Source organism: Babylonia areolata, chromosome 20, assembly GCF_041734735.1.
Source record: "Babylonia areolata isolate BAREFJ2019XMU chromosome 20, ASM4173473v1, whole genome shotgun sequence".
NCBI lineage: Eukaryota > Metazoa > Mollusca > Gastropoda > Neogastropoda > Buccinidae > Babylonia > Babylonia areolata.
Window position 1 is genome coordinate 29,510,791 of NC_134895.1, and position 22,048 is coordinate 29,532,838.

The following is a 22,048-nucleotide window of genomic DNA, read 5'->3' on the forward strand; positions in this document are numbered from 1 at the left end:
GTGTTTGTAAAATGTTTTGAGCAGTAGGCTGTTACTTCAGAAGAATGGAAACAATCCCTTGTGTTTTTTTTCTCTTTATCATCATCATCATCATCTTATTATTATTATTATTATCATCATTATCATCATCGTTGTTGTTGTTGTTGTTGTTGTTATATTTATTCTATTTCATTTTTATTCTTTGTTGTTGTTTTTTTGGTAGAACTTTTATTTATGGATACTTTATTATTATCAGTAGTAGTAGTGTTGGTGATTGTAGTGGTGGTGGAGTGATGGCGGTGGTTGTGGCAGCAGTGGTGTGATTATTGTTATTATCATAACATGCTGTAATATATGATATATATATATATAATGTGGATGGACAGTTGTACAAAGTTATTCTTACTGGCAGATCAAATTTTTCCTAATGAGTTCACAAGATTTGCTACATAAAATAAGGTGGCTGAAATGCCAAATCAGTTCACACCTGTTCAACAATAACATAAACACACATACACACACATATATATATATATATGTGTGTGTGTGTGTGTGTGTGTGTGTATGTATCGGAATTTAAAGATAGACTTATAGCATATTACAAACAAAACTGGCACGGAGAAATAGACAGCAATGATATATATGAATGGTTCTATTTATTTAAATTAATATTTCAAACAGAGAAGCATATTAAGATCGTAACAAATGAATGGCGTGCCGGTCTGGTCTTCAATAATGATAGGTGACAACACTATCTTGATCCTATTCGCAACGCATGCTGAGACTATCTTATAAAACAAGCGACCTATTTAAGAAGGAATTGGTCTTCGATTGTTGTTAATTCATGCGGTTTGTTCCCCTTAGGAATACAAACAATAATCCCCTCTTTTTGTGTAGACGACAATTCTCAATTCCGAAATCCTTCATTTAGAGATCTAGTTACAAGAACCCAGAGATTACAACTAAACGAAAGAATTCTACTGTAAAACTATCACTTCCAGGACCCTTCTTATTACTAGTGTTTATTAAAACCAGGTTCGCTTCTTCTAGTGAGATTTCACCCTCCAGAGTCTTGCTCCCATTCAGACAAGGTTTGTAAGTCAGCAACCAAATCGCTGATACTGTGATAGCAGCATCCTTCAATTTTCTTTCTGAATACATCATCTTGTTAAAAAACCCTTTACTACTTTCACTGTTTCTTCTTCCTCTGTAACTATTGCACCTTTTCTGTCAATTATATATATATATATATATATATATATATATGTGTGTGTGTGTGTGTGTGTGTGTGTGTGTGTGTGTGTGTGTGTTGTGTAAACCACAGTACAATCGTGTCGATATTAATGTCAGTGACTTTAGTTGTGTCAAAACAGCAGGTCATCATGATTTGAGTCACATAGAAGACGACATCGACAAATAATGCGTCCGATCCGCTGATCATGATTTTGTCGAATGAACTGGACTTGTGCAGAGTGATAGCCCGAGTTGCGTTTGGCAATTTTGATATGATTTACAGAAGCTGGAAAGTCGCGATGAGGACAGACAGTGAAAGCTTGAATTTTTACAGAACTGTATTATGATCATGCAACGAAATACCGATCGATGTGGTTTGCTTAAGATGTAATTATTCCAGCAAACAACTTTCGGTTCAACAAACACTCGTTTCTGATGGTGACAAAAAAGGTGAACCGGATCGAAAAAGTAAATACAGCAGAAATCAAACGTGAGTCATGAAGGCTTTTCGTCTTGCTTTTCCTTTTTGGTTAGTTCCTTTCCTCCTTACTATTGGCAAGAAGTTGTTTATCCTGTCGGAATGATTAGAACCTGTAGCCGACTTGTTTGTCATTCAATCTACTAATCAACAAACCTATCTATCAATTCACTCATTAACTAAAGTCATCCAGCAATTTACTGACCATCAAACTTCCTGACATGCAAACATTTCCACCACACACTATCGGAATGAGGTACACTTGTCTGAAAATAATTACTATATATTTGAAAAAATATTGGTTCATGCAAATATGTTCGTGTTTTATTTCCTACTCAGTGACGCTCCTTAAGATAAAAAAGACGAAACAATTTCTTTAGTTATTTTGTGTACAGTGTTTGCAATGTAGCCTACTTAAAGATGATAAGTGAGTGATAGTGATTGTTTCATACATTTCATTCCGTTTGTTTCAGTTTGTGCTACATCATCCATCCACCCAGTTTCCAACATCACCTGTAACGCTGTAGCCGCCATCTGTCCAGAAGAAAGCTCTGGCAACCCACACTTTTCAGTTTCTCGGCACGCCAAGATAGCTTCCAAAGCTTCTCCAAGCTCCTTAGACTTTACATTCCGCGCAAGGTCCACAAAGGAGCGGAACTTTTCTGGCACCATGTTCTCATCCGCCGAAGTGGAGGGTTTGAAGGACGCCGCGATGATGTCTTCCAAGGCCTGGAGAAGGCGCGAGGACGACACAACCTGTGGAGGATCCACCTCCAGCTGCATGGTGAGGTCCACGAACTGGCGTCCGTTGAGATGTCGGTTCACAGCAGCTTTCTTGCGTGACAGCTTGCGCGCCGAGGTCAGGGTTAGGGACTGACTGTGTATATACATATATACATGCTAGTAAGCATAGGCACCTTTGTAGGCATGTGCACATGCATGCACTTATAGGCATATGCGCGCGCGCACATACATACACACACAAACACACACACAAACACACGCACATTCCCTCCACTCCTCACCCCCAGCCCCAGCCCTGAAATCTTCCGCCATATACACATTTATCCCCACCCTTCACCCACCCACCCCACGCCTGATATCACTTAAAACTGTAAAACACAAAGCAGGCGGCATCCCCTCCACACCATCATCACAACTACTTACACACACCCACGGACGCTCTCTCTCTCTCTCTCCAGTAAATAGTCACCGTCACACACATAAAATAACCTTGCCTCGGCCAAGAATTGATCTTTATAAAACAAGTCTCACATACTCTGGTGGATATTTATGGAATTCTATTTCATCTACACTTAATATAAACTCCAGTCTCAGTGTCTTCAAAAGACTATATCATAAACATCTAATGTCAGAGCTAATTTCTACGAATCCTTGAAATTACTGAGACTGATAAACAAATGATGTATTCTCAATATCCTTGTCTATTTGTCTATCTCCTTTCCTCCCTTCCTCTTTTCTTCCCTCCTCCCTCTCTTCCTCTCTCTCTCTCTCAACAGTTTTCCTCTCTTTCCTTCCTCGTATCTCTTCCTCTCTTACCTTCTTCTTCCCTCTCTCCTTCACGCAAAAGCAATGTTATTTTGTGGGGAACTGTGTGTTTTCTATGCCATTTATTGTTCTTGTTGTTGTTGCCATGCAAAGTGGGGGTTTTTCCTTCTTTTGTCAGTCTTCTTGTATTTCCTAGATTAGTTTATACGTTTTCTTTACGAGGGTAGGATGAAAACAGGCCGATAAGTGCCTATTCGTTTTCCCTCAATAAAGAAAGTTTCGATTTCGATCTCTCTCTCTCTCTCTCTCTCTCTCTCACACACACACACACACACACACAGACACAAACATACCGAACATGCACAGCTGAGATTGACAAGATAAAAATAATCAATATCTCAGTCCTTGAAATAACAGAAAGAAGGAAGAGGAGGAAGAAAATTAGAACAGAAATACAAGTGAAAAAAGAAAACAAGAGAGACAAGGCCTTCGTGACACGCACTGTATCCAGTACATGAATCAAGAGAAGAAAAAAAGAGATTGAAAAATCGTTAAAATGGGTCCTGTATTAAATATTAATGAGCTTTGAAAAAAAAAAACAACATCAACAAAAAGCAAAAAACAAAAACAACAACAACAAAAAAACCAACAGGCCAGTTAGCGGGATTGAACCACCCTTGTTCTGTTCAGGAAAAGTAGTTTAATTCCCAACGCTATACCGCAACTGACGTTACTCGACCAAATTTAGTATCTAAACTGATGGGTCTTTTTTAGAACAATGAAAGTATCATTGTATTTTAGGTAATAATACCATTTAAATAATGTTTTCTTAACATATCTTGATTATTTCAGAATTATAATACCATTTGAATAATATTTTCTTAACATATCTTGATTATTTCAGAATTTTTTTTTTAAATGGTCATAAAGGAGACACTGCAACATGTATAGATCTGCACAAACCAGTCCGACAATGGCTAACCGAAACTGAAAGAAACGTTCGATTCAATTTTTCCTTTATGTTCATTCCAGTTAATTCTGTATCCACCAATAAACATTCGTATGCAGTAAACACATCCATGGTGTAGTTAGTGTCACTATATGTGTTCTGTCCAGAAATTGGATTTCTTTTCTTGTAAATGTGAACAAGAAAAACGATGTTGTGCCGCCTTCCCAAACATAGCCTACGTTCTGGAAACTGGGACCGGATCATGTTGTTTTCGGGTTCCAGGGGCCGTATTCAAGAGAACATCGTGCCTGAGGGTAAATGTGTACCTGCAGGTAATCTACCTGAGGCAAGGCAAACTGCCCGAGGGTAAGCAATATCCAGTATTCATGAACACAAGAGTCTACCCGCATGTCTACAAACCCGAAGACAAGTTACCCTTACGACCTGCCAAGGGTGGCCGCCGACGAAGCAGAGGTAAATATGGCGGATCCTTTTGCAGCATTTTTCTTTCTTTTTTTTTTTAAAGGGAAAACAGGCGTGCTTTACGGATAGCACGTGTTTTGCGAACTCTCTCGACAATGTTCCAAGCTGTGGTGCGATGAGAAGTGAAACTGAGAGCATGAGCAGGGGAATCATTGGGATTTTTTAAAAAAGACAATGGGTTAGCTGTCTGAGCGAACTGCTTGTCTTGAATACGAAGATAACTTATCCTTCAAGGTAAACTGTACCCGCGGGTCCCAACCATGTCAAAGATAACTTGCCTGAAGGCAAAATGAATTTTGTCTTGAATACGGCCCCAGAACGAGCCTCAACGAAAAAGCCGTTAATGATCCGGAAATACGGCTTCATTCACGAGACTTACAACCTATTTTTGGTATGATTGTGAAGATTTTTTTTCCCTACAATGATTAAGCAAAATTGGGTATTGGCAAGACAAAGTATTTCAGGAAAAAATGGCAATGTTAAAGTTTACCACGGACACACAGACACACATACAAACACACACACACACACAGACAACTGAACACCAGGTTATAAAATAGACTCACTTTATTTACACAAGTGAGTCAATAAAGAAAATAAAAGAGAGAACGAACGAAAGAAATAAAGAAATGTAATAGACACCACAATTTTCAACCCAAAAGTTTGCAGCACATGTGAAGGCTCATAATGATATAACTGTTACATTATACTGCATTGCATTGCATGATACTACATTGCATTGTATAGTATGGTGTGGTATGGTATGGTATGGTATTGTATGATATGGTATTGCTGTTATTTTCCATGGCTCAGGATGAGAATGAGGATGATGACAAAGGTTGCATTGTATCGTTTCGTATTGAATTGCATTGTAGGAGCAATATTCAATTCTATTCTATTGTTATGTATGTGAACGAAATCACTGTCCACTTACGTGACATTAACGGCAGTGGCAGCGGTCAGTTCTCCGTCAAAGGTGATGGGTTTGAAGATCTGTCCGTGTTGGCAAGTGGAGGCGGTGATTCGGTTGTTGCCGATCTTGTACTGACACTCCACCTTCGACTCGAAAGGGTACACCACCTGAAACAAGAAGCCAGTGCTGCGTTGGTAAAAAAAAAATCTGTTATCAGAGTGGTACCTGAACAGCAAAACATGTTTTGACTTGATTGAAAACGGATTAAGCCTTGTTTACCCGATGAAGTATTGAATACTGTTTCCCGGTCAAACCGTTGATATGTTTATATGTTTTGAAAATTATTTTTTACCATTCAAAGCTTTTGCCATTCAAATTGGCAGTTACTCATCACACAGCCCAAAAATCATTTATTTTAATCTTTAAGTCTGTCCCTTGGTTCCTGTTTGAATCTTCGTTCGTGGGCTGCAACTCCCACGTTCACTCGATGTACACGAGTGGGCTTTTACGTGTATGACCCTTTTTACCCCGCCATGTAGGCAGCCATACTCCGTTTTCAGGAGTTCTGTTAGAATCAAAAGTCAATGTGTGAAAGACTGAAATGCTGTACTAGTTTAGATACATCTTTAACTGGAGTATTAGTTGAAACATTGACAACTGTTGTGTTGGTTTAAATGCATTTCAATCACAGAACTATATATTCAGATATTCGACCATTCGTATAGCCTATCTATCTATCTGTCTGTCTGTATATCTATCTATCGACCTATCTATTGTTACATAAACCAGTTTATTTTTCTTGTCATTTGTGTATGTGTGTACGTTTCTTTATTTTCTTTCTCTCTATTTTTTTTCTTTTTCATGACAGATTCGTTCGCTTCTTTCATTCTTTTCTTTGTCTCTATATCCCCATGTGAGGATGAATTGATATGGATAGGCATATAACTATATTTCTTGTTAATGTGCCACTTTACTTTTATGTTTTTATGTTACAGCGTATAAATGGTTAATTTAGCAAATCATTCCATCCATCTACCCATCCTTTTTTTTTCTTTCGTTTTCATTCTTCAATCACCTACTCATTCACTCATGCTGCTACTATCTCACTCTCCGAGAAATTCACTCTCCCTGAACCCAAGACGATGAACATAATGACAATGATCATAATAATAAACAAAGAGGCAAAGCCTTCAGACTCACTTGTGCTTCGCGCTTTATCCAGTAAAGGATTCATGAGGAGAAGAAAAAAGGAGAAAAAAATCCTTAAGCAGTAAAGGAATCATGAGGAGAACAATGATGAAAGAAATCGTTAAAAAGTGTTCTGTATTGAATATGATATATAAAATAAATCTGGGAGAAAAGAAAAAAAGAAAAAAAAAAGGCATGAGAGTGGGATCGAACCATTCATGTTCAGTTCCGAAGCATGCAGACTCATTGCCACAGCTGTGGTACATCTGATGGCATTTGACTAAATTCAATATTCAAACCAATGTTGTTGTTTCCTTCTTTGTGCATTAAATAGACGTGATTGTATTGAATGCAATAACGCCATTTAATTTTTTTTTCTGTGTTTTATTATATCTCGATCATTCTTTTATTTCGTCGGTAAAGCATACGTTGCCATCGCTTCAAGCACATTGCAACACATGGTAGACCTCAAGATCTGCACGAACCAGTCAACACGGGGCTGAAAGAAACGACCGACTCAGTTGTTCTTTTATGTTCATTCCAGTTAATTCAGTGTCCACTTTAGAATATTTATATGCAGTAAACACGTCGATGGTGCGGTTAGTATCACTGTGTGTGTTCTGTCCAGAATTTGTATTTCTTTCCGTTTGTGAACAAGAAAAACGAGGTCATGTCGTCTTCTTGAAACAACCCACCTAACAACTCAGTGGGAAGCGGTTTATAGGATTTTCGGATTTCGGAAAGAATCTCAACGAAATAAAACGTTAATGATCTGGATATACAGCTTAATTTGGGAGACTGAAAACCTACTTTTGGTATGACTGTGTAAAATGCACACACACACACACACACACACACACACACACACATGAAATGCATAACACACATGCAACAATTAGCAGTCTCATGGACATGAAGGCCCGACAAAGAAATCTTCCCCTGGCCCAATGCAATACACACAAGCACACGAACCCTAACACACACACACACACACACACACACACACACACACACACACAATGGTCAGAGGGTTCTTTATTCACCAAAGTACTTGTGTCAGGGGACATGGCATAGCCCTTGCTACAGGTATCATGTAACCCAGTACTACCTGCCGCATGTAAAGTCTCCCAACGACAGATCAAGCGGAGGAGGAAACCTTTCCCAACGGCTGTGAAGGCGGAAGAGGATGACCAAAGGGCAGGGGGAGCTCTTATCCTTGGCTGGAAGTCTTCCTTGGAGACGGAACTTCCGAAGAAAAAAACCTAAACCTGCCGAGGCCGTTCTACACGTGGCAGTATCTGCACCTGTGGGACTCTGAGCGTCGGTAGGCGAGTGGGGAAGGGACTGCAAAACTCCTCTTCACTAAAAAAAAAAAGTCACCTTTGCTGGTCAGGCAACCAGGCTAATGTCAGCCCTACAACACCCAGTATTCCCAAGCCCTGCGGCGATGGAGAAGTGGTAGACTGGGGCAGATGCGGCGCCCATATCCTCCCACAGCATCAGAGCAGCCCTTTTCAGGGACAGCACTGCTCTCCCCACATGTGGAAGGGGAGATAAAAGGATCCCTAAACAAAGCCTGCCTCACCTAGTACCCAGTAGGAAACCGCACCTACTTGGACATCTAACACTAGCGGTCGAAAACAACAGAAGAAAAGAACCAGGAGTCATGCCCTGACTGAGTGCCTGGAATGTTTGCACCCTTTTAGACAGAGACGACAGACCAGAAAGGCACACAGCACTCATTGCTAGAATGCTTGATCACTACCAGGTGGACATAGCAGCCCTGAGCGAAACCAGGTTTGCTGGTGAAACTTCAGGCATGGGTTTTGCCATACAAATCAAACTTGCACGACAGCTTGACAGTCTTCCACATGGGATAAACGATAGGCTGACGACTCTGCATCTGAAGCTGTCCAAGGACCGCTTCGCCACAGTCATCAGCTGCTATGCCCCGACGATGACCAACCCTGATGACATCAAAGAAGCTTTCTACGAGGAGCTCAGCCGCACCATTTCAGCAGTAGACAGAAAGGACAGGCTGATCATCCTTGGGGATTTCAATCCCCGTGTCAGCGTGGAATTCTCCTCATGGCCAAAAGTCCTAGGACAGCACGGCACTGGCAAGTGCAACTCCAACGGACTGCTTCTGCTCTCGCTCTGCGTGCAGCATGGACTGACCATCACCAACACCCTCTTCCAACAAGCGGACAAGTACAAGAACACATGGATGCACCCCTGCTCCAAGCAGTGGCACATGCTGGACTATGTGATTGTCCAGCAGAGGGACAGAGGTGATGTTTTCATTACATGCTGAATGAGAGGAGCAGTCTGTTCGTCGGACCATCGCCTGGTACGCAGCATGATGAACATCAGACTTGCATGCAAACCCCCTAGGAAGCTGAGCATCCACCACCTCCCTATCACCAAGGACGTGCTGCAGCAGCAAATCCAAGCAGCTCTCCAAGAAATTCCTGCATCGACTGATGTAGAAGAGGTTTGGAGCACCTTTAGAGATGCTGTGCACACAGCAGCAGCTGACACACTCGGCTTTGTACAGAGGAGCCACAAAGACTGGTTTGACGAGAACGACTCTGGAATCTCCAAGCTCCTGAACACACTCCATATACAGCATCAGGATCACATTTCCGATAAAGACTGCCAAAGGAAGACAGACCAGTTCTTGCAAACCATGCAACTCGTACAGAAGAGGCTGCGTGAGATGAAGAACGCCTGGTGGGAGAGAAAGGCCGAAGAGCTTCAGTCCGCTGCTGATGCTCATGACATGAAGACCTTCCTTGATGGTCTCCGAGCTGTGTATGGGCCGAGAGTCACAGGATCAACCCCTGTCCGAGCCTTGGATCAGACCACCCTCCTGACAGACAAGAAAGACATCCTTGTCCGCTGGAAAGAGCACTTCAACACCCTCCTCAACAGGGACTCGTCCGTATCTGACGATGTAATTGCAGCCCTCCCACAGCTACCAGTCAATGACTCGCTAGCTGCCCCTCCCACCAAGGCCAAGACCCTGAAGGCCCTGAAGCTGACAACGTCAGGAAAAGGACCAGGAGCGGATGGAATCCAGGCTGACATCTACAAGTATGGAGGCGAGGTGCTGACAGACAAGCTGACCACCCTGTTCCAGTCTATCTGGGAGAGAGGGGAGGTCCCCCAGGATTTCAAGGATGCTTCAATTGTCCACATTTACAAACGGAAGGGAGACAAAACATCCTGCGATAACCACCGTGGAATCTCTCTTCTCTGCATCGCCGGCAAGATCTTCACCCGCATCATACTGAACAGACTGGTTGACCATGTCTCCAACACAGTCATCCCTGAAGCACAGTGTGGCTTCCGCTCAGGCAGGGGAACATGTGACATGGTGTTTGCCGTACACCAGATGCAAGAGAAGTGCCGTGAGCAGAACAAGGAGCTCCACATGGTCTTTGTAGACCTGACTAAGGCCTTCAACACAGTGAACCGCCGTGGTCTGTGGAAGATCCTCCTAAAGTTAGGCTGCCCAGAGAGCCTAATCCAGCTGATTGCGTCGTTTCACGATGGCATGCAGGTGAGAGTACAGGAAAATACTGACATGTCGGATCCGTTTCCTGTGGTAAATGGAGTGAAACAGGGTTGCGTCCTGGCACCCACACTGTTCTCCATTCTCTTCTCTGCCATGCTGATTGACACCTTCCAAGACTGTGACCGGGGCATCTACATTCAGTTTCGCAAAGATGGCAAACTTTTCAACTTGCGGTGACTCCACGCCAGGTGTTTGCGGCACTGTTGAGAGAGTTCCTCATTGCTGATGACTGTGCCCTTGCTGCACACACCCATGAGGACATGCAATTCATTATAGACAGGTTCTCAACCTCCTGTAGGCGCTTTGGACCGACCATCAGCCTCAGCAAGACCAAGTCCATGTAACAACCAGCTAGCTCACAGAACGCCAATGCCTCCCCCCCACCTGCAATCAAGATCGATGACACAGAGATCAAGTCAGTCTACAAGTTTTACTACCTGGGCAGCACCCTATGCAGCAACAGAGCCCTTGACATAGAAGTGACGCTGCGCATCGCCAAGGCCAGCTCCGCCTTTGGCAGACTCAACAACAGGCTGTGGAACAACAAAGGCATCAGGCTCAGCACTAAAATCAAAACCTAGAGAGCTGTTGTGCTGACCACCTTGTTGTACTGATGTGAAACATGGACGGCGTATCACCGTCACACTCAACAACTTGAGCAGTTTCACCAGAGGTGCCTACGAAAGATCCTCGGCATAAAGTGGCAAGACAGGGTCTCCAACCTCAAGGTCCTAGAGAGGAGCGGCCTGCCCAGCATCGAAAGCCTGTTGATCCAGTGCCAGCTACGCTGGACAGGACACGTTGTCCACATGACAGACAGCAGGATCCCGAAGATGCTACTGTATGGCCAGCTGAAGGAAGGCCACCGCGAAATTGGAAGACCCTGCAAGCGCTTCATAATCAAGGACACCGTGAAGACAAACCTCAAAGCCTGTGACATAGACATCGCTTCTTGGGAAACTGATGCCCTTGACCGCTCTCGCTGGAGGATGCTGTGCTCTAGTGGCATAAAGACGTTTGTAAACAAGAGAACGCTGGCCATTAAGGAGAAGCGTGAGCGAAGGAAGCAGGGCTCAACTTCTGGAGACGTTTTCCCTTGCAACACCTTTGGGAAGTGCTGTGCATCCAGAATCGGCCTCTTCTCCCATATGAGGACACACACCGACAGATAAGCCTGCCTGCCTGCTCATCCGTCGGTCCGACAGGAGACTCCATCACTTGTGTTTCATAAACCTTAATGTGTCAAGACATTAAAATCATTCTATGCTATTCTGTTGTTGTTGTTTTTTTGTTTTTTGTTGTTTTTTAAGATCTATTCAATTCACACACACACACACACACACACACACACACACACACACACACACACATCGACTAACTCGGCGGGATTATGCATGCTCATACTCACACGGCCATCCATATAAGCCTACATATTTTCACAGGAGGAGGAAAAGAAGTAACCTCGCTGATGGGCCTCTGAAGCACATGAATCTCGAACTGCTTGGCGAAGGACATGGGGTGCAGCTGCCGGCCGAAGAGCTGGGTCAGCGAGCACTGGCTGATGTCACGCCGGGTCTTCAGGCTCTTGGACTGACCTTCCAGGCTTACCTCTGTGGGGCACGTCCCGAAATGGTCGTGCTGCACACGTAAATTACGTACACAGGATAGAGGGTTCTTTGTTGAAATAAAAAGATGTGGAGAAAAGAAATGGCACGGCATGTGTGTGTGTGTGTGTGTGTGTGTGTGTGTGTGTGTGTGTGTGTGTTTGTGTGAATGAGAGAGAGAGAGAGAATTGGAGTGCGTTAGGCGTTTTGGTGTTGTCTTTTATAGATGAAAATGGACTGAGCACAGTAAGCTTGGTCTTCACCCTGTCCTCACAAAACATGGGAAAACATCAGAAACCCGCATTATAAAAAAAGCATAACTTTACTATCGGACATGTGAAGATCATTTATTCAAATACAATCAAATCAATGAAAACACACACACACACACAACACACACACACAGACACACACACACCCCTCAACCACGCGTACATACAGAGCAAAGGAGCAACACCCTTCCCGTCCGCAGATATTACTCTCATCCAATCTCTTTCTCCAACCGCCTCCACCCGTCTCAGAACCCCTCCTCACCAGCAGAAGCGGCTTATCGTACTGTTTCCAGGGGAGTATGGGCAGCTGCATCTGGGAAATGATGGCCCGCTTGATGTTGAGGATGTACACCGGCTCTCTCTCGTCCACCAACAGCCGCTGTTCCAGCACACTACCTCGGTCCATCTGTACGTACACCTCGTATCTGCAAGTCAAGTCAAACTTTTTTTTAAGACAAAATGTTATATTTATCCAAAAATCAACTAATGTCAATGATTATAAGAGTTCATATCTGAAAGGGAGGGGGCATGGTCAGAACAGTTGAAAGACTGCTGATTTTTACCCCTTTTACTCGTAGTATCCTGTAATTTTACTCTTATCTCAGTCATTTTACACCCTTGTATGTAAATGCTTCTTGAATACATATATACACATTTTTACTGTGATTGCTCGTCTCAGGTTTATCTTATCTTAGGTTTGTGTTTGTTGTATGAAACGTTTGAGCAGGGTGGATCCTTTTTTGACTCACAAGTGTAAACAAAGTGAGTCTATGTTTTAACCCGGTGTTCGGTTGTCTGTGTGTGTGTGTGTGTGTGTGTGTGTGTGTCTGTGTCTGTGTCTGTGTGTCTGTGGTAAACTTTAACATTGACATTTTCTCTGCAAATACTTTGTCAGTTGAAACCAAATTAGGCATAAAAATAGGAAAAATTCAGTTCTTTCCAGTCATCTTGTTTAAAACAATATTGCACCTCTGGGATGGGCACAAAAAAATTTAAAAAAGAAGCCAAATTATATGCAAGCTGCATTTACTATTATATTTATATTTTCTGTATTCTCTAAACTTGGCACTTTGATCTGATATTCTGACACAACAACATGAGTAGTCATTATAATCATTTTTTGTTCAAACAGAAACTTCTTTTGCGAAGCATGGAAGTTTTATTTATTTTGCAAACGTTTTGGTGCAGATAGTAAAAAAGGGAAATTAATCTGTAATTAATGCTATGGGACTTAATTTGCTTTAAACTGATCTTTCTCATCTTAAACATAACGTTTTGAAATTATACACAATACATAAAAAGCTTGTGTTTCACTCTCAGTGTACAGGGCTTTCACTATGTTCATTCGCCCAAGTGGTCTTTTTCGGAAAATACTAAAATCAATATGACGAGTGGACTTTACAGATATACTGGTTGAGCCCTGAAGGTCATGGGCAAAAATCAATTACGTACACATATTTATACACATTCAAAGCGCCTGCTCATATTCTTCGCGAACGCCAACGACGCCATTTTGTTTCAAGTTGTTAACCTGCCCATTCAATCCTATATCCAATGGACAATACACGATAACATGTGATGGAAAGTTGGAGAAGGAGACCGTTAAATATTTATTCTGAGAAAGATTTGTGAACGCCTCATCACTTACTGGATTATGCCCCAAACTGCCATTAAAAAATCCACAGAATCAGTCGGAATTCACAGTTAAAAATTGTAAACCATGCGAGTTAATAATACCCTTGAATTGATCACGATGAAACGAAAAAAATTCCAGTCTTGACTTTTCTCAAAATGAAGTCCTTTTCACTTCTTACGATGTTTAGAAGTACTTGTACTTGGCTCTACATGTTACTAGTTTAACAAAATACTGAATTTTCATATCAACTTTAAAACTATAAAACTAGAATGAACATAAGAGAAATTGAATCGACCGTGTCGTACTCAGTACATTCCCGGCGGGTGTAACTAAACTTGTACATCTATCTAGATCTAGAAAAAACGGCTAAGTGTGATTGCAGCGATAGCCACGTCTCCTTTACCGCGACTTAAAAAGAATTTTTTTTTATTATTGCCCTTAAAGATTTTTTGAGTGCCCAAGATACACCAGAATAATATGATTTAAACAGCGTTCTCACTGCGAATACCGCAATTGATTTATCGCCCTTTAAAAAAAGTATGTTCAAATACTAAATTTTAGAGCGTCAGTTAAGGAGCCACGATAGTGTAATGGGTAAGACGGTTTCTTCTCACCCGATCACGCGGGGTCCGAATCTGGTTAGGACTTTTTTTTTTTCTTTTTTTTTTTTTAAACCCGAAGCTTTATAATAAGAAATACAGAACACATTTTAAAGATTAGATTAGATTTTTTTTTCTTGCCTCTCTTGTCTGGGGTTGTTGTGCACGTTTTCCCTTCCATGCGATGATAAAATTGCCAGATCTCTGTCAAAGTTGTGTCATAACTGAGTGCCTCGCAAAACTGTTTCCACTTGTCATTTTTGGCCTCTTGAGCAATGACTTCAAACTGTTTAGTTTTTTCTTTCATTTTTGTTTCAATATCTTTGTCCGGAGAAGGAGCGATCAAAGAAACTTAGATGAAAAAAAGAAATATGTTGAGGAGTTAAAACAAACCCTTATGCAGACTGGACCGGATGATGACTTGACAATAGATGACCTAACGAAGCAATAGCTAAATGCAAGAAAGAATCGGCTCTTGGCCCAAAGTTCGCTACTCGGACATCAAGGAGCTATCGGAAGAAGACAGAAGCAAACGTTTCAATCTGTATCAAAACAGTTTCCACAATGGACATATGCCGGAGGACTGGACACACTGCTTCTTAAAACCCATACCAAAACCAGGAAAGGACCATCGTCAGGTAAGCGGCTACCAGATTCTAACCATGCAAAACATTGCTGGAAAGCTCATGGAGCGCATGATAGCCAGGAAACTTGCAAGGGATCTTGAACATAGGCACATTCTCCCTTCAAATCAAGGTGGTTACAGAACAGGCAAGTCCACATGGGAAAATGCAGCTGCTTTTGCATATGAGGTGTATGAAGGATTTCAAAGAAAAGAAGAAACACTAGCAGTAGCAATCGACCTTGAAGATGCCTACAATAAAGTCCAGTTTTCGCACCTCATGAAGCTGCTACTAAGGTATGGAGTAAGTTTGACACTGACAAGATGGATAGCAGCAGCGCTTCAGGAAAGAACCGTCGTCTTACGCCTCGGAGATTGGATGTCTGCACCTTTTAAACTATCCATGGGACTACCACAAGGGTCTCCGCTCTCTCCTGTCCTTTACAATGTCTACACGAAGGGCCTTGCAGACTTAAACAACAATGGAATAGCTCGGGTGCTTACTCTTGCAGATGATGGCCTGGTCTTCAAAACTTCGAAAGATGCTCAGGAAAGAACTAAAGCCGTCCAGAAACAACTAAACAATATTGCTCAATGGTGCAAAGACACAGGATCTTCCATCAATCCAGTGAAAGCCCAAACGTTGCTGTGCACCCTCAACAACAGAACCGCGAGCAAATCACCACCACCTGTGTCATTCGACGGGATTCAGATCGAGAAAACCGAATGCCTATGCTACCTAGGAATACAGTTCGACAGGATGTTGACCTTCAGAAAACATACGGAAAATACTGTTCTCAAATGCAAAAAGGGCCTTTCAGTCTTAAAAGCAATGGCAACCAAAGGTATTGAACAACGCCACCTCTTCCTGCTATACCAATCACTCGTCCTCAGTGTGATCGACTACGGACTTGGGCTAAGAACACCATCTCAAAGCAACCTCCTAAAATTAGAAAGAGTTCAAAATGAAGCTATGAGGCTGATCCTTGGAACAACAAAAGACACGCCCACGGAAACCATGCGATACCTGCTTGACCTTCCTAAAGTGCAGGCCAGAAACAAGTTAGAACAGGTTAAGACCTACTTCAAAGCATTAGAAAACCCTCAAAACCCACTGCATGACGCAGTCAAAGAACCAAAAGGCAGCCGCCTAGGACGAGGAAGATCATGGATGGGGCAAGCAGAAGACACAATCCAACTAGTAGGCCGACCACAAGACCTGAAAGAAACAAAAGAATGGATGAAAAACCCCGAAAACCTCAACCATCTATTCAACGCAGCCATTTCACCCACAGTTTTGCAAAACTGATGTGGAAGTGAAGCTACTCATAGAAGAAAACAGTAAAGAAGAGGACATCATATTGTACACAGATGGCTCAGTCACCAAGGACCAATCTGGTTGGGGATTCACTGCAAAACAAAATGGAAAACAATTAGGGAAGAGAATGCTGCCTACAAAGTCACAACCTCCAGCCTAACGATGGCAGTTGAAGCTGTGACACAAGCCCTCCAGTGGCTATCGTCCATCCATATGCCCGGAAACCAACATGCCATGATTCTAACCGACTCAATGAACCTCATACAGAAAATTGAAAATGGAATGGGAAGCCCAGAGTGGCATAAGACAATGCGCAACTTGCAGATTAAAAAACTCACATGGTCATACTGCCCGGGACATGCAGGTGTTAAGGGAAATGAGCGAGCTGACAGATTTGCTGGTAACGCAACAACAACGAGTGGCCTACATCTAGGAAAATCGGAAATCCTCAGAAAAGCCAAAGAATATCAAAAAGAACAGGTACAAGGCCATCACACCATCGATCGCCTCAAACAGAGTGGGAGCGGCCGTAAGTCTAGCATGAAAGGTAGAGCACGAAGCTTTGCAAATCAAACAAATATCGGCATCATTTCCAAACCAACATTGCGCAAATTTCTTCAAAACGGAACAGAGTCTCTGTGGGCTTTTCCAAATACAATAGACTGAGCAACACACTAGACGCCACGTTCTTGGCATCAAGGGTAGAGGATGAGGTATGTGTGTGTATGCGTGCCTACACTGTGTGAGCAACGGAATATTGGAACGTGCGGATGTGTGTGTGTGTGTGTGTGTGTGTGTCTTTGTATATATGTGTGTGGGGTTGGGGGTGGGGGATATGGGCGTATGTGTGTGTGCTTGTACAGGTAAGTGTTCATCTGTGTGTGTGTGTGTGTGTGTGTGTGTGTGTGTGTGTGTGTGCCGTGGAAGCTGCGATACGTAGCCTAGAAATGAGTGTGTGGAGGAGGGGGGTAGAGGAGGTGCAGGGTAATATGTGTGTGTGTGTGTGTGTGTGTGTGTGTGTTGGGGCTCATGTACGTTTATGTGTATTTGACTGTGTTTTCATATCTGTGAAACTGCATGTTTGGTGCCATATCTGTTATGCATATGTGGGTGTATGTGTGAATGTGTGTCTCCATGTTTTACATTTATTTGCTTATCTATCATCATTGTTTTTTTTTTTTAATTTCTTTATTATTATTATTATTATTATTATTATTACTACTACTACTTTTTTATATAATAATTATTTATTTGTTTATTTATTTATTTATGTACTTCATCAAGTTTTTGCGCCTTATACATATTATTTGTAGTGGTAGTAGTAATTTTTTTATGTATGTATCTATTATTTATTCACCCTTTTTTTCTTTTTCTCAAGGCCTGACTAAGCGTGTTGGGTTACGCTGCTGGTCAGGCATCTGCTTGGCAGATGTGGTGTAGTGTGTATGGATTTGTCCGAACGCAGTGACGCCTCCTTAAGCTACTGAAACTGAAACTGTGTTTGTGTGATGGAGTTTAAGAACCATCGTATTTAGGGTATTTATTTGTTGTTCTTGTAAAATTTTTGATAGTTTAGGATGACAATAATTTGTAGACACAGACTTGGTAAGTTTGTGAGATTTAATATATCTCAGAAAAGATCGACGAAGTAACAAAAACGTTCCTCAAGATAACAACAAGGGAAAAAACTCCTAACCCTAACAACAGACAAGGAAGATAACTATCAAAAGAAACTCGAATGACGTAAGTTCCGCGAGTCGCTACACTACTCCCTTCCCAGCGGAGTACAACTACGTAGCGAAATGTTTGACAATCTTGAAAACAACAAAACTGAATTCAGAGTCATCGAAATCTTGGTGGCAGGCGTGAAATGCGCCCTGAACGTGCTGCGACTGGAGGATGATCTCTGGTAGGAGATGATGATGGTTTGTTGGATGGTTCTGCAGACTCTGCTGCAGAGGATGTTGTCTTTGGTGATGAGGGTGAAACGTCAGTACCAAGGGAAACCACAGTCTTGCGCTCTGAAGTGAAGGGTGGTGTGACAAAAGCAGCTTTGAGACGGTCCACAGACACCTTCTCTGTGCGACCCTTGATGTCAAGTGTGTACAACTTGTCATCAGTGTCCATGATGCGGTATGGGCCGTCATAGGGTCGTTGGAGTGGGTGGCAGTGGGCATCGTGTCTGACATACACGAACCCAGTGGCGGCAAGGTTTGAAGGAACGTAGACAGGCTGCTTTCCATGGTATGTTGGAGCTGGTGGTAGCACAGTACGCATGGTTTGTTGCAGATGTTTGACGAACATCGAGTCTGGTTCCATGGTGCGTGCATCCAATGGTTGAAAAAATTCACCTGGAAGGTGAAGAGTTGAGCCATAGACGAGTTCAGCAGGGGAACAACCAGGGTCCACCCGCCATGAAGAACGTATCCCCAAAAGGGCCAAGGGCAGTTCATGAAATCAGTCAGGGGTGGTAGTACGTGCCTTGAGTGCTGCCTTCAGTTGACGGTGGAAACGTTCAACCATGCCATTTGCCTGTGGATGGTAGGCTGTGGTTGTGTGAACTTCGACGCCCAAAAGTTTGTTGCACTCAGCCCAGAGCACTGAGGTGAACTGTTTTCCTCGGTCAGAGGTAATGTCCCCAGGAACACCAAACCTGGCAATCCAGTGATGTACAAGAGCAGTAGCACAAGTAGAGGCATGGGCGTCAGGAAGAGGAATGGCTTCTGCCCACCTGGTGAAGCGGTCGATGATGGTGAACAGGTAGGTCATACCTTGACTGACCTACAAGGCCCACATGAAGACTGCAAAACCTGACAGTTGGAGGTGGGTGTTCCACCAGTGGTGCCCGTGTGTGTCGATGAATCTTGGAGGACTGACAGGGATGGCATTCCTTGCACCATTTGCGGATGTCGCGCTTCATGCCATGCCACACAAAGCGTTGGGTGGTGGCTTGTTGTGTGGGGCGTGGACCTGCATGTAAGAGTCCATGGATTTGATCAAAAACTGGGCGAGTCCAGGAAGTTGGCAAAACTGGGCGTGTGACACCAGTGGATGTATCACACAGCACAGTTGATGTACCAAACTGGATGTCTTGAAGTTTGAGGCCAGTGGTAGGTGTTCGAAAGAAATCCATCTCACCAGACTGGACTTGGTCTTAAGCAAGTTGACTGAAGCTGCTAATGGAGAAACAGCTCTGTTCCTCAGAGTTGGAGTTGATGCTGAAGCGTGAAAAGGCATCAGCTACGACACTGAACTTGCCAGCGATGTACTGGATGTCAGTGGTGAACTCAGCTATGTTGGAGAGGTGGCTGGTTTGTCGAGGAGAGCGTTCAGTTTGACTCCTGAGTGCAGACACTAGTGGCTTGTGGTCAGTGTACAGTGTGAAAGGTTGTCCCTCCAGAAAGTTCCTGAAATGTTTGATCGTGCTGTAGGCTGCCAGAAGTTCACGATCGAAGGTGCTGTATTTCTTCTCTGTTTCAGAAAATTTTCGAGAGAAGAAAGCGAGAGGTACCCAGGACTGACCCTGTTTCTGTTCAAGCTGGGCACCCAAAGCTGTGTTGGAAGCGTCGACTGTCAGGCTTGTAGGTGCATCTAGATAAGGATGATGTAGAAGCACAGCTTCTTTCAGAGCTTCCTTGGCTTTTTCAAACGCAGTTTGACAAGGCTCAGACCACTGAATAGTTTGTTCTTTACCACTTGCCTGAGCGTGGAGTGGGGCTAGAATGTCGGCAACACGTGGAATGAAACGATGATAGTAGTTCATCATTCCAAGGAACCTTCGAAGAGCTGAGCGATCAGTGGGGGAAGTGCAGTCTTGAAGAGCGCCCACTCGGTCTGGAAGTGGACGTATTCCCTGAGCAGTGACGTGGTGGCCAAGGAAATCCAGCTCACAAACACCAAAGACACACTTAGCTTTGTTGATAACCAGTCCATTAGCGGAAAGTAGCTGGAAAAGTTGACTGAGGTGTTTGAGGTGTTCTTTGTGTTTGTGACTGGCCACAAGAATGTCATCAATGTAGACAAAGGTGAATGGTATGCCCCGAAGGATGCCATCCATCAGTCGCTGGAATGCCTGAGCAGCATTCTTGAGGCCGAAGGGCATGCGAATGAACTCCCAGAGTCCGAAAGGTGTGATGATGGCTGTTTTTGCAACAGAAGATGGTGCCATAGGAATTTGATGGTAGCCCCTGACCAAATCAATCTTGGAGAAGATTTTGCATCCTGTGAGGATATTGTTGAAATCTTGGATACGAGGCAAAGGATAGCGATCATCTTTGGTAGCAGCATTCAGTTGTCTGTAGTCACCACAGGGTCGTCATTGGTCCCCTGCTTTGGGAACCACATGGAGGGGTGAAGACCACGGTGAGTTTGACCGACGTGTGATGCCCATCTGTTCCATCTTCAAGAATTCAGCTTTTGCAGCAGTCAGTTTTTCTGGACTCATGCGTCGAGCACGAGCATGGACTGGCGGTCCATGTGTAATGATGTGATGTTCCACACCATGTTTATTGATGGTAGAGTCAAAACGTGGAGTGAGTAACTCTGGGAACTGATGGAGAAGGTCAGAGTACTCGTTGTGTGGATGAAGTGATAGACCTGCAAGGGTCATGGAGGAATCAGTGCTTTTGAGGAAAACAGAGGCATTGTCAAGGGACAGGGGGCGCTTGCCCTTAAGGTCGATGATAAGTTCATGAGCAATGAAGAAATCAGCACCAAGAATGGGGCGAGTAACATCAGCGAGATGAAACTCGTGTGTGTACACATGATTGGGCTTAATTTCCAAGGGGATGTTGCGTTTGCCCCAGGTTTTAATGAAAGTTCCATTAGCAGCAGAGTGGGGTATGGAAGGTGGACTGGTCTTGCGGTCCTGTGGAGAGGCTGGATAAACTGACACGTCAGCGCCAGTGTCAATCAAGAAAGACTGGCCAGTGCGTCGATCATAAACTGAATACATGTTGGAACTGGAAACGCTGGCCGCAAACACGTTTAACGGCCGGCACTGGCATTTCCCTGGGATGATGCACCTTGGTTGCTTGCTCTGGAAAGTAGTGATGCGAATTTGCAGCCAGGCTGACAGCGGCGGGCATCTGGTCCAAATCGCTGGTGGTAGAAGCACATGGAAGACGAACTGATTGTGCTACACTGTGAAGGAGCAGAGCGTCGCTTTTCTTTTTGAAAGCCACAGCCTTTTCCAATGGTGGTGCAACCACATTCTGATCAGAAAGCAGTTTCATGTTTGTGTTGTGTGTTTCTGATGGTGCCATGGAGACCTGTTGTACACCGGCAGTACGTGACTCCCAGATGCGGTCTGCTGCCTCGGCAAGTGTGTCTGTGTCTGTGATGTTGTGTCCTGGTAAAATGCTTCGAATGTCAGATGGAAGGTTTGCCAGGAACAATGCACGTTTTAGTGTTTGGGGGTCGTCATTGAGGGCGTTGATCTTCCGCAAGAGAGCAGCAGGGCGTTTGTCACCAAGTCCATTGAGATTGAGGAGTTCAGCGTCTTTCTGGTGTTGAGATTTGTCAAAAGTCTTGATAAGAGCATTCTTCAATGTGTTGTACTTGTCATCAGTTGGTGGGTTGGTAAGAATTGACTGTACTTCTTCTGCTGTGTTGATGCGCTGACAGTGTAGTCGTATTTTGTTTGGTCTTGATTAATTCCTTTGGTTCCAAATTGTGCTTCAACCC

At 43.5% G+C, this 22,048-nt stretch overlaps 1 protein-coding gene across 2 annotated transcripts in view; it reads right to left on the reverse strand.

The window, feature by feature from the left end:
- The window catches only part of LOC143294853 (apolipoprotein B-100-like), a 143,440-nt gene that overhangs the window by 114,581 nt on the left and 6,811 nt on the right, over positions 1 to 22,048 (reverse strand). For both annotated transcript variants that reach the window (XM_076606358.1, XM_076606359.1), the window contains exons 5-8: positions 12,451 to 12,613; positions 11,774 to 11,950; positions 5,566 to 5,711; positions 2,204 to 2,567 (exon numbers count right to left, since the gene is read on the reverse strand). In XM_076606358.1, coding sequence (XP_076462473.1) covers positions 2,204 to 2,567; positions 5,566 to 5,711; positions 11,774 to 11,950; positions 12,451 to 12,613 — 850 coding nt within the window. The remainder of the gene's footprint in view (positions 1 to 2,203; positions 2,568 to 5,565; positions 5,712 to 11,773; positions 11,951 to 12,450; positions 12,614 to 22,048) is intronic.